We start from the raw sequence: 12,025 nt of genomic DNA on the forward strand, positions 1-12,025 counted from the left end.
GGAAGCCGCACCGAGGCGCCGCCATCGCCCAGCGTCTCCACAGCGCAGGCGAGGCACAGCGGCGGTCGGAGCGGCAGGTTCCACCTCGCACCGTGCCGATCACGCACGCTCTCACAGCCCGCCGCCATCGCCTCACGGCCGCTAGGGCGCGCCATGGGCAGGCTCCCGGCGAGGCACGGCCCGCCTCTTCCCTCCGCCGTTCCCTCAGTTCCGGCGGCGTGCGGCCCGCTGCGCGCACGAGCCTTGGGCCCCGAGTGTCCGAGAGCTGCACCGCGCCGCCGCCATGGTGAGCGGGGTCGGGGGGGAGGCGGGATGCGCCGGGCAGGGTCCGCTTCCCTGCACATCGAGGCGGCGGGCGGGCAGCGGGGAGCACGTGGGGGCCGCGCTGCGTGGGGCTGTGCCGAAGGGCGTCCGTGGGTGGGTTGTGGGCTGGTACACGTGATACACGCATTCATAGGTGCATGAGGGGAGGTTGTGGCGAGGTGGGGGCAGCCTCTTCTCCCCGGTAGGAGCTGTAGGATGAGAGGTGATGGCCTCAAGTTGCGCCAAGGGACGTTCAGGTTGGATATCAGGAAGCGTTTCTCAGTAGGAGCGGTGCTGCGGTGGCACGGGCTGCACAAGGAGGTGGTGCAGTCACCATCCCTGGAGGTGTTCCAGAGCCGTGTGGATGTGGCACTGAGGGATGTGGGCAGTGGGCATGGTGGGGGTGGGCTAAAGGTTGGACTGAGTGATGCTGGTGCTCTTTTTCAACCTTAGTGATTCGGTAATGGACTACACGTGGTAGACATGCTGCCTCTCTAATGCCCCTCGGAACAAACTCTTTTGCCCCTGCTGTACCACTCTCCCATCTTTCCCTTTCTCCTGTTTCTAGAGTGAGGCAGAGGTGAACCCCAAAGCTTACCCACTGGCTGACGCGCAGCTCACCAAGACGCTGCTGGACCTTGTGCAGCAGTCCTGCAACTACAAGCAGCTACGCAAAGGAGCCAATGAAGGTGGGAATACTGTGTGAAGCTGTGGCTGGAGATTGTATTTTCTTCTCCAGCTGTGGGCCGTGAATATTATATAGCTCTGTCTGGCACGAGTGACCCTTTCCTTCCTCCTCTTAGATGCTCAAAGTGTGTTCCTGGTGCATATACTGTGATCATATATGATGCGGCACTGAGATGACCAGGTGTCTTGCCAGCTTAAAATCATAAGATAACTGGGAGTTGAGGGGAGCTCTGTAGTTCAGACAGCTCAGAGAATGTCCCTTCACAGCTTGACTGAGCTGCTCAAGGCCATATCTGGTTAAGCTTCATCTGAACAAAATAAAAGTCCTTAAGCGTGGAAACTCCACAGTCTCCTATGGCTTAAACTGCTCTTCTGCCAGGATTTTTTTTCTCCTCATATCTCCAGAGTTTCCCCAAGGCAGCAGTCAGAGTCTGCAGTCACAGTCCTTTAAGCTGTGCATTCATGGGGATAACCTAGCTCCATCCTCGCTGCAGTCTCCTTGGAGTGGCAGAAGGCAGCAGTCACTCTCCTCCATCCCACCTTGGCTGGTTCTTCTCCAGTCTGCACAGATCCAGCTCCCTTGGTCTCTCATCTGCAGAGTGCCCCAGCTGCTCTCCCTGTGCTGGCCTCACTCCTTTGTGAAGGATGCAGTAGCTCAGATGTGACCCTATGAATAATCCCTCCCTGGGACCTGCTATGGGTTTTCCAAGGGTCAATCTCCTTCTTCTCATGGGTGCACTGCTGACCACAAACTGTTCATTCTGGACTTGGAGCTGTGCTATTACATGGCCCTGTAGCTGATGGTTTTCTTTGGCCTGCCCTCTTGCTGCCCCTTCTTGCTCGTGCTGACATCAGCATCTCCTAGTGTTGTTCACAAGATGTGCTTCACAGAACCTAGACTTACTTTCAGTTTCTTTTTACAGCCACCAAAACACTGAACCGAGGAATAGCAGAGTTCATAGTGATGGCTGCCGATGCTGAACCCTTGGAGATCATCCTGCACCTACCTCTTCTCTGCGAGGACAAGAATGTTCCTTATGTGTTCGTGCGCTCCAAGCAGGCCCTAGGCCGGGCGTGTGGGGTTTCCCGGCCTGTCATCGCCTGCTCCATCACTATCAAGGAGGGATCGCAGCTAAAACCTCAGATCCAGTCTGTACAGCAAGCTATAGAGAGACTGTTGGTCTGAGCGCCCTTGAGCTTGAGTGTGTGTGGAATGGGTAAAGGTGAAGTCAGGGGGAATTAATGTCTAGCTTTAGTTAATGACGTTATAGTTTTGATATCAGTGTTCCATTTCAAAAATCACATCTTTGTTTAATAGTGGCTTAATTCTTCAAGTGTCTCTGCCTCTTCTCCCCTCCCTTTCTCTATTATTCCACTCCAACTCTCATTCTCGTTGTATTACTTCTTGAAAAGCGATTGTACAACTGTATTTACTGTTTGACGTTCAAAGGAAAAAAAAATCCCCTCCAATCTCCATATCTGCCTGCTCAGGGCTTTTGTAATCTACCCATTAGCTTCCTAATGCTTCAGCCTCTTACAGGTGTATCTTTGTTTCAGAATGGTTTATTCTATGGGGGAGTAAGGCGTGTTGGTTCCGCAGCACAGTGCGTGTATTTGGGCTGCCAGAGTTGTTGCTTTGAAGCGAAGCAGCATAGACTAAAGTGTAGGACTGTGGCTACTGTGTAGCAAGCAGCTGGTGGAGCCAGGATCAGTACACATAGCACAACCCTGCCTTCAGATCAGGCAAGAGGCTTCTCTAAGAGGGTGTATGGGGAGCTGACATCGTACGGCAGTGCACAAGGGGAAATCTCTAATTTCACTTATTTTTAAATGCTGTTTTTTTAAAAAGAAAATAAAATTACTGACAAATCTAAATACAGGAACGGCCAGAATTGTTATTCTCAGTTTTCTTTGCATGGATTGCAACAGTGATCTGCAAAGCTTGGGCTTCCTAAGACATTTCAATACAAAAGTTATTCTTGGGTAGAGAGCAGCTTGCTGTGTCTGTACATGTACATCTGGCCAATAACTATAAAAACGATCTCATGCTTTTAGAGAAGCTACAGCACTATAGTAACATGACAGATGATTTTAAGTCATGGCCAGGACAACAGTGGACAAAGAGACTTCTCAGATAAAACAACCTGTGACTCAAGAAGATGACACACAATTTCATCATCTCGAAAAGCGTGAATGTATCACCAGCATTCTGGATCTGGGGTGGTTTAATGGAGCTAGCTGTGGTTCAGTGCATGTTGTGTTATAAATCCCATTTCTGTTTTGAACAGAAATGTAATCCTCTGCATTGGAGTGGATCACACCAAAACAGCTGGAAGCATTTTGTCTCCTTGTGTGGCTGCCCAGCTCAGCCGTGCTTCTCACCTTTCCAAAGCAGAAAGGAAAAATCAGAGTGGAAAGACCAATAGGTACAACAGCAGAAGGGAAAATAAGTTGTGTAACGTTCTCACAGTGGTACCAGCTGCATACCTTTAATAAGTATAACCCAAGCAGATGAAAGCGGCTCACACAAGACTTAAGACAAATGGTATCTTCTTGTAAAGGGCTGATAAATTCATCTTAGCAAGAATATTACTGTCGTGTATACGAAGATCTCAGAGCCCTGTTGTTAGACAGCTAATGTTTTCAAAGCACATATGAAATAGAAATAAAGGATTCGCGAGCAAATAAAGCTAATTTTCTGCTCTGAAGCCTTCCATTGCCATCCCTGGTAAACTTATGCCTGCCTTAAAATAGAAGAAAAGGAGATGTAATGACCTAGGAGAAACGTGCCATAATTATCTAAAGCCTGGAACATACCATGCCTGGGGGTTTGCAAGCCAAGACAGAAGTTAGCAAGGGCATCCAGGACAGGAAAATTCACAAAATTGAGGTAGTCTCATTATTATATTGCACTCAATTCGGGCCTTGCCAAGACAGACGTTTGCAGAAACTTCAACTAAGGGCAAATGTAGACATTCTTTATTAATACCTACCATAATGCAAGCAGATTGAAATTAAGACACGAGTTTCAATCTGCAGGGCTCAGTATGTTAGCTGCACTTTTGAGGCACTGTGCAGGTGGAAGTGGGCAGTGTGGTGGAACAGATAGGGTGCTCAAGGTTCCCAGGCTGTTTTCAGCCGGCTCCCAATACATATCCTGCACTCACAGCACAGCCATGGCCTTAATATACAATTTAACTCTTCAGTAAGTTGCCTAATGGAGTGTGTCAAACAGGAGTCTGCTGAAGTAGTTGTGGAGAGCAGCAAAGTAAACTGTGTTTACATCCTCTGTTGGCAGGCAGACTTGATCTGCTGCATGTATTCACGTGGTGTCACACAAATCATTTGCTTTCTTATTTCTGTTTAAGTGAGTTCTGCTACCTCCAAGGTGAAAAGATGGTACAGCTGGTGTTGCAAAGTAAAAAGTCCAAAATAACTTTATTAAGAAACCAGGAAGGCACAACCATGTTCTGTGAGCAACCCGAGTTAGCAGGACATTTAATTCTGCTACTGTGAACAGTACCTGAGTTTGCAGAAATGCTTAGAAACTACAAGTCAAACGTTTCTCCAGTGGTAGATTCAGCAACCATTGGTCTTCTCCTCCATGGCAACATTAAGCAAGCTCAGAATTCAAGTATGACAACTGTAACTTGAAGCAAGTGGAAGTCAACCACAGCCTCCATCCCTGCTTAGCGCCCACTGAAGTGTTCAGTCAGTGCATCTATGAGCTCCTGCTTCTTCCCCCCACTCCTCAGCCTGTATTGCCTGCACACATCCTTCAGAGCAGAGACCGTGAGCTTGCCCAGAGTGCCACTCTGCACATAACTCCTCAGTGAATCTTCCGAGATTTCTATCTTGGGCTTCTTTTCTGCTTGACCATCACCAGCTGGAAAGAGAAATTTTATATCCTCAAGATTCTTAAAATATTCACAATTGAAAGACATCAGCATTCCTAATACATAGAGTGGCGCAGTGGTAGGAATGCTGCCTTGCAACACTGGGGCCCGGGGTTCGAATCCCCCCTGTGGCACAAGTGGTAGAAGTGCCGCTCTGCTACACAGAGGCTCGAATCCCGTGGGTTGGACTCGATGATCTCTAAGGTCCCTTCCAACCCGCAGGAGACTATGATACTATGATATGATACCAAGTTAACAGCCATTAGAACAGTATCTTAAAGGCCATCTACATACCCAGTGAAGGAGGTGTCAGTACATAAACTATATGGAATTTCACTGACAGCAGTGACCTCAAACTCAAGTACAGAACTCTGTGTTCACATAGGGAATTCAGCTGACACTCCTGTTTTATGCACACTTTTGCATGTTCCCAAGCCACAGTGGGACCTGAGCCTTACTTTGACACTTATTCCCCTAAATGCTCATCTTGGACTTGCAAAATTGTCCATGCATAAAAGCATGCTTCCTCACCCAGCATACAGACAGAAGGCATGAATTCCTTTTATACCACTCTGGGTTTTCACTAGGCAGTTTCCCATTCTAGCAGTTCTCCAGCTGGATACCACAATATCCTCTGCTCCCTGTGAATCACCGAAAACTGAAAATGCAGAAGCCTCAACTGAAAAGAACACAGACACCATGTTGTGCCTCTGCACTGCCATTACTTGCCTTGTTTTCTTTTTGCAGCCTTCCCTTCGGGATTGTAGTCAGGAGGATAAACCAGCTGCTTGAACTCCTCTACCAGGTTGCCCAGCCTGCGGCTCATCTCTTCAGTCTTTGGCACTGAGCAAAAGAGAAAGATTTGTCCCCTCCAGAAAAGCAAATTGCCCGATACAAGTTTGCTTCTATTAAAGCTACCACACCAGCATCTTGCAAGCATGCTAAATGCAAAGAGCTATGTTATGATAATCACAAATGAGAAATTCACAGCTCTTGATAATGTCAAGGATTTGTGTTGTACATATGCACATGTCCCTAAACTGTAAATATATACATGGAACAAAACTTAGATGGTATAAGTGATAGAGAAGATCTCCTAGTTGGTGGCACTGATACCCAGGTCTAATCTTGAACATTTAAAATGCAACAGTTTATGACCTAAGGTCACAAGTATTTTAAGGCAGAACTTGTTTCTGTCATGTATTTGTAAAGTATCTAGTGGAGGGTCCCAGACTATTGGTTCGATATCACTTCCTATGAAACAAATAGCTTCTCTATCACTATTCCTAGAGCAGAACAAAATTTAACACCAAACCAAATAACACGTTTCATTCAGAAGGTTTGTAGCCTTTGATAGGTGCTCTCAGAAACTGTCACAGCCACCAGGTGGCAACACTGCCTCCTGGCTGAATAATTCTGTAAGGAGCTCCATCACTTCATCAGACTTTCTCCTTTTTGCTGACAGTGTAAGAAACTAAGGTTTCTCTATTTCAGAATGGAAACATCCTTAACTCTGCATCATGGAACAGTACACCACTAAAACATCCTTTTAAAAGACATTTGGTTTTGTAGCACCAAAACTCTGACTTAGAAGAGCCAAAGTCAGGAGCCCTCAAACCCACCTCCCCTCACATCCACCAGTAATTCTCACTTGTAAGGTCCTCAGCTTGTTCTGGTTCCAGCATATCCAGCGCTAAAGCCTCCAGATTCCTGAAGTGCTGCTGCAAAACTGGGTTCTCAAAGCTGTCAGTCCTGTCAAGAATCCCCCAGATTTTCAGTGCATGCTGGCAGGAAGCCAGCTAAGACATAAGATCTGCCAACAGTCTATTTCAAAGTCAAACTTTCCTCTTTCCCACAAATCAATCCATCTCACCAGAAGAATCCCTTGTCCTCTTTTCAGTGTACCTGCTGAGTCACCATCCCGTCATGTACAAAATGTGTTAGGTAGCTGTAGGAGACTTAGAAGGCTGTGTGAGATAGAGAGACTGGCATTCTGCACTAATACCAACTGTGCTACTTTCTATACACCATTTTTTTAATGTCCCACTTATTTTAAAGTCCCATAAAAGTCCCTTTCTTGAAATTTATCCTGGTTATGATAAAAAGGCCCAACTATTCTCTCTAGCACACGCTCATTTGAAAGCTCCAGGCCTGATCTGCAGTAGATTGGCACAATAAAATGTGATATCTGCAACAAATTACAACAACCCAGAGAGAACAAGAGCAATACTATTAAGAACTCCAGAACAAAATGTGTGTAGTAAAGAAAGCAATAATGTTGAACATTCTTCCCCATGTGCACCCCACACACTGTTTATCTCCACCTACCTGTATCTGAAGCGGAGTTTTTGAATGATCTCCTTCATTTTGTCCACCTGTTCTCGATTGGCTGGTACCTTTTCTGTAAAATCAACGTTCCGTTTATCATCTGCATATGGTAGGAAAACGATGTGGAAACCTACACAGAAGAGAGAGAGCAAGAGAACAATTACACAGAACCACAGCCTCAAAATCAGAATTTAGGAGAAAATGATGACTCTCCCAAACCAGCTTCCTATTTTGCCCTAGGCATCAGCAATCAGTAACACCTGCCAGCACCTACAGTGTGACAGTATTTGCACACAGCAAATGTGATGCTGACTGCACCCAACAGAGCAGAGAAAGGCAACACCTCTTCCCATACCTGGAGGAGCTATCTGCACTTTCTGTTCATCCACCTCTTCCTCCTGAGGAACCAGGGCCACAAAGCGAGGGGGAGTGTTCCGGCGGGCAATGTATCTGCACAGTGCCATCACCTCTTTCTCCAAGCACTTCATCAATAAGGCATTAAACAGAGTTGTACTGCCTGCAAAGTAAAGACTGCACCAGTCAATACTTTATGAATCAGATGGTTAACCTAACGCAAGGTGTGAATCTTCCCTTGCTACCTTTCCTTACCAGTTACGAGGGACTCTTCAGGATACATGAACTGGGAGGGCCTGATATGGTGGTGCTGTTTTAGCATTGCAAGTGGTTTGAAACCAATCAGATACAAGCCTGGAGAATCAAACCGTTTCACTTCTTCGGTTTCCTCTTTCTCCATCACGATCTGGCGGTTTCCATATGTCTAAATTAGAGAAGAACAGACAGTACTGATGCTTGCAGAAGAAAAGCTGGATGAGACAGGTAAAGAAGAAGGTGCAATTGCTGTCTTCCACTACTGTAAAGGGGGTTATAGACAAGACAAGGCAAATTCTCCTCATCAGGGCACACTTAAAATTGTTGGTCATAGTTTGCAACCACCGTCTGAAGGGAAATTTGGGCTGAATATTAAAAAAATGCAATTTCCCAAGCCAGTGGATAAGCCCTGGCACAGAGAGATGGTCACATCTCATCCTTGCAGTTACTCAGAGCTGGCCCAAACAAGCCCTGAATGACCTGATGCAGTTTTGTGAGTCTTGCTCTGCACTGTGTTGGAGCAGATACTTCCAGATACCCCTCTGTGATTTACACTGGCACATTTAATAAAGTGGTCAAAATTTGCTCCTAATGACTCAAGAGATAGTACCCGCAGTGTAGTACAAGGCCATACAAGGTTAAGCTCTGACAACCCAGTTCTGCCTTACAGCAAGAAATGACTTGTGCTCCTGAACACACTGCCACCAGCAGCTCTGCTTTCCCTTGAGCTTCACACCAGAGAAACAACCCACTCTCTCTGCACAGCTTACAAAATGACTGCACTAGCCCAAAGAGCATACAGATGTAAATACTTCCCTATCTCACCCTGAAAGTGAAACGCAACCAGGAGCATAAAAGGCTGAGCATCCCCCCACCACCACCACCCCAAAATCAGAGTGAGAAGGTGCACAACCAGCACATTACCTGAGCCCTTTTTGTATCACTGGGCAGCAGCAAACTGCCTGTTTTTCCATTGAACACCCTTGTTTTTGTTTTAACAGGCTCATTAGTTTCCCGATAAAGTTTCACTGGATATGGCTTGTAAGCTTTTTGAACAAGGTTGTAAACACCAACAGAGAAAGACAGATCTTTGTTCAAATACAAATTTATCCTGTGTAAAAAGAAGCAGAATGCAGACTTGAGACCACATCAATCTGTTAAGAATTCAGCTGGTGAAAAGCAACTGTTATCAAGTAGGTGGTTCCAAAAATACTTTCTATCTGCTTAGTCAAGATCCCTTTAATCTCTCTGTGAGCATTTCTAATCTTTCAGTAGGAGATCAGAAGTATCGAGGCTGTGTGAATCCATACCAAGTGCACAGACATACTGGCCACACACATCTATTAAGTAATAGGACAAAATATCTACCAGTCACACCAAGATTTAGCTTTTTCTAAGTTAACATTAGTAAGCAAAGCCTCTTTTCAAGCAGGTTGCACTATGAACTGCACATTTTACACTGTAGGTCGCAGACATTTTTGCAGGTATTTTAACTTTGGCAATGGTGTCAGATGTCACACAGTGCAAAAAAAGAGGTCTATCTTCACTCTCAATTTGTCATTCACCAAGGCCAAACATCCTTGGAAGCTAAGGAAGAAACATCAACTCAAACTGAGGAATTAACACTGAAAAGTTGAAGCACTGGTGCCAATCATTCCAGAAGAAGAAGGTGAGATGCAGTCTAAAGATAACATCCAGTTGCCTCCATTGAATGGCGTACAATAAAAATTCACACACCTTACTAAAACTCTTTTCCTTGTCTCCTTTGCTCGTACTTTCTTCATGAGATGCTCCAGTTTTCCTGACTCATCAGGCTGGATCCCAAGGTCCTCATCCTCTGCTGTGTTGATGATGTCCCTGTAGAACAAAGAGATATCGAACCCTCCCGGCTTCTTCAAGTGCATCAAGTCCAGGATAATACCTAGAATGAAGCAAAAGGCAGGAGGGAGATCACTTAAGCTGCTTTTTTCTTACCTTGGCACATTCCTCACACTTCTCTGCCTGACTAAAAGTAAGCTCCAAACTGCCACATCTGCACCAGATGGGGAAGTTCAAGGGAAAGAAGCAAAAGACTTTCTTCAGCTTCAGTCAAAGCAATGTGGCATGGAAAATGTTCCCTCCCTAATTAAGAATCAGGGCAATTTTATGCAGGAAACAGCTCTGACAAGCTCCTATAAAACACACCCCTGCTTCAGGCAGAGAGAGAAGAAATGACTTCAGCAATTCCCTTTTCCCAATTTTAAGGTCTTACAAATCAAGGATGCCTCACAGCTTCCATTTCTAGCACATATGCTGAACTCCAAAAACACTGGTTCTCTCAGCTGCATAGTTGAACCAATGAAGCGTTTGCTCTCCAGTCTCTGAGCTCGGGTTGCTGCTCTTCAGCTAATTCAAAGTGCAGTCATTAAAGTGATCTTCCTCTTGCACTGACTTGATGCTGTGTTTCCTATCCCAAAAGTCTCCCATCCCAAAAGACTGCACAACACTTCACCTGTTTGAGGCTGTGTCTCAAACTTTTCCTTCCATGCTGAATTCACATGCTGCCACTCCACAGACTGCCTTTTTGACTCCAGCTTGTAGTGATGACACCACATCTTGACATCAATAGTGATGCAGCACTGGAAACTGTTACCTTCAGCCTCTACTGGTTCAATTGGTACTGATACATTCTTTTACATTCTTTTCCCACCACAATCTTGCAATGCAGTTAATAACCACTGCAAGGACGCATCACTTTTAAGCTGCCTGACATTAGAAGTTTAAATTAAAGAATACTGACCTGTGTCTCTCAGATCACCAGCTCTGGTCCTGGCCAGCTTGGCCTTAGCACTATCATTGGCGTGAGGGTTATCCTCGTTGGTGAAAAGCATGATCCTTTTGTGGCTCAGTCTGACTCGGACATCGCTGAAGAGATTAGAGCAGGCCCAGAGTGCTTCACCCAGTGAATAGTCAGCGTTGTGGCCAAAGGTCTCACGGAAAAGTACTTGTCCTTCATCTCCCTTGTATTGGTCCAGCTCCAGAATACGCTTTGCGCCTATGGGAAACAACAGCATTTGCAAACATCAGAAATTCTGAAAGAAGTATTGCAAGTGCTTCTAAAGAAGCACTGAAGGTTTCCTGCAGCTGATATCTGATAAATATACTTTAGCAGCTCTGTTGTTGTGCCTTTCCACTGCTTGTCTGAGAAAACTGTTTTGAGACATCCTTACACTTTCAACATTGTAAGCTGGTTACAAAGCACCTGCAAGGGCCAAGAGAATGCAAAGTGCCCCAGCATAAATGTGGGGCATCTTCTGTTGCATGACACAGGCAGGGATGAAAGTATCATGCACCCTCTGCATTGAAAGAATAACGTCTTATTAGGAAATGCAGTAATTGCACCCACTGCAGAGGAATGTGGAGAAGGGAAAAGGATGAGTGGGAAGCCTAAGGCACTACTAAAGAAGAAAGAAGACCCTAGGGCAGTCACTACACAGATTTCCTCATACAAACCCCCACACCCCTTTACTGCTCTACCTGGGTTGTCCAGCTCCTGAAGGACATAGACATGCTTGAAGTCAGCAGAGTTCTTGTTGTTCTCCGTGCCGTAGAACACAACACTTAACAGATCCTTGTCACTGCTAATGATTTTGCTGGTGTACACGTTGCGGATGCACTGAAAACAAACGCAAGGATGTCAAAACATGAAGAAAATGAGTTTCAGCAACAGCAGTTCTAACTAACGCTGAGGGCAGGCGGCCCTCGGAGGTCCATAATTGCCCTGCGTTGCTCACCTGCATGGTCATGTCAAAGGGTGTGGCCGCCTCCTCGTTGCCGTAGGGCTCGAACATGGCCTTGGAGCCGTCGACCAAGAAAATCAAGCTGTCCCGGCCCGAGAACCTGTGGTCCGCTACGCAGAGGAAGAAAGGCAGATGTATCGACAGCCGGGTAAAGAGCCCACTGAGGGACTGCAGCACCAAGCCGCCCTAGGCCGAGGGGAAGGTACCTTACCGACAGTCTCCGGCCCCTCCTCCTCCTGTTGCTCTCCGTCCTCCTCCTCGTCCGGCCCGTCGCCACGATAATAGGACACCCAGTCCGCCATGGCTGCTGCCGACAGAACTCAGCGCTCCCTCAGCCACCTCCTTAACCACGCGCCGCTGGCCGCCAACCGTCACTCATCTGAAATCCCCGCCTCCCTGCGCCACTCTGACCAATGACAAGGC

At 46.5% G+C, this 12,025-nt stretch overlaps 3 protein-coding genes across 6 annotated transcripts in view; 1 reads left to right on the top strand and 2 right to left on the bottom strand.

The window, feature by feature from the left end:
- The window catches only part of LOC107313048 (coiled-coil domain-containing protein 134), a 38,820-nt gene extending 38,650 nt beyond the window's left edge, over positions 1-170 (bottom strand). The window contains exon 1 of the mRNA XM_085516853.1: positions 12-170. Coding sequence (XP_085372979.1) covers positions 12-155 — 144 coding nt within the window. The 5' untranslated portion in view covers positions 156-170. The remainder of the gene's footprint in view (positions 1-11) is intronic.
- A 36-nt stretch (positions 171-206) lies between these two features.
- Positions 207-2,865, top strand: SNU13 (small nuclear ribonucleoprotein 13). The gene is made up of 3 exons (XM_015861234.3): positions 207-286; positions 872-992; positions 1,914-2,865. The coding sequence occupies exons 1-3, from the start codon at positions 284-286 to the stop codon at positions 2,174-2,176; spliced, it is 387 nt and encodes a 128-aa protein (XP_015716720.1). The 5' UTR covers positions 207-283; the 3' UTR covers positions 2,177-2,865.
- Positions 2,866-4,401: 1,536 nt separating this feature from the next.
- XRCC6 (X-ray repair cross complementing 6) lies at positions 4,402-11,983 on the bottom strand. Of its 4 annotated transcripts, none has more exons than XR_014934804.1 (12): positions 11,814-11,983; positions 11,597-11,712; positions 11,340-11,478; positions 10,603-10,857; positions 9,561-9,744; positions 8,748-8,934; positions 7,824-7,992; positions 7,570-7,731; positions 7,215-7,344; positions 6,538-6,638; positions 5,418-5,729; positions 4,402-4,876 (listed from the first exon to the last, which is right to left on the bottom strand). XR_014934804.1 is itself a non-coding variant. In XM_015861095.3 (12 exons), the coding sequence occupies exons 1-12, from the start codon at positions 11,902-11,904 to the stop codon at positions 4,680-4,682; spliced, it is 1,845 nt and encodes a 614-aa protein (XP_015716581.2). In that variant the 5' UTR covers positions 11,905-11,983; the 3' UTR covers positions 4,402-4,679. The 4 variants fall into 4 exon arrangements, 1 of the variants encoding a protein (XP_015716581.2); XR_014934805.1 differs by having other exon boundaries at positions 5,616-5,729; positions 6,509-6,638; XM_015861095.3 differs by having other exon boundaries at positions 5,616-5,729.
- Between the last annotated feature and the right edge of the window lie 42 nt (positions 11,984-12,025).

Source organism: Coturnix japonica, chromosome 1 (assembly GCF_054131305.1).
Source record: "Coturnix japonica strain WE chromosome 1, WE-NBRP24, whole genome shotgun sequence".
Classification (NCBI taxonomy): domain Eukaryota; kingdom Metazoa; phylum Chordata; class Aves; order Galliformes; family Phasianidae; genus Coturnix; species Coturnix japonica.

What these genes read in the sequence shown, in the direction of transcription:
- SNU13 (XM_015861234.3), top strand. An exon ending in ACGCAAAGGAGCCAATGAAG is followed by an intron (nt 993 to 1,913) that starts GTGGGAATACTG and finishes TTCTTTTTACAG; the next exon opens with CCACCAAAACACTGAACCGA.
- XRCC6 (XM_015861095.3), bottom strand. Translation starts at nt 11,904, where the DNA reads ATGGCGGACTGGGTGTCCTATTATCGTGGCGACGGGCCGGACGAGGAG. An exon ending in CCTTTGACATGACCATGCAG is followed by an intron (nt 11,479 to 11,596) that starts GTGAGCAACGCA and finishes GTTTGTTTTCAG; the next exon opens with TGCATCCGCAACGTGTACAC. An exon ending in TGAAGAGTCCCTCGTAACTG is followed by an intron (nt 7,732 to 7,823) that starts GTAAGGAAAGGT and finishes TTTACTTTGCAG; the next exon opens with GCAGTACAACTCTGTTTAAT.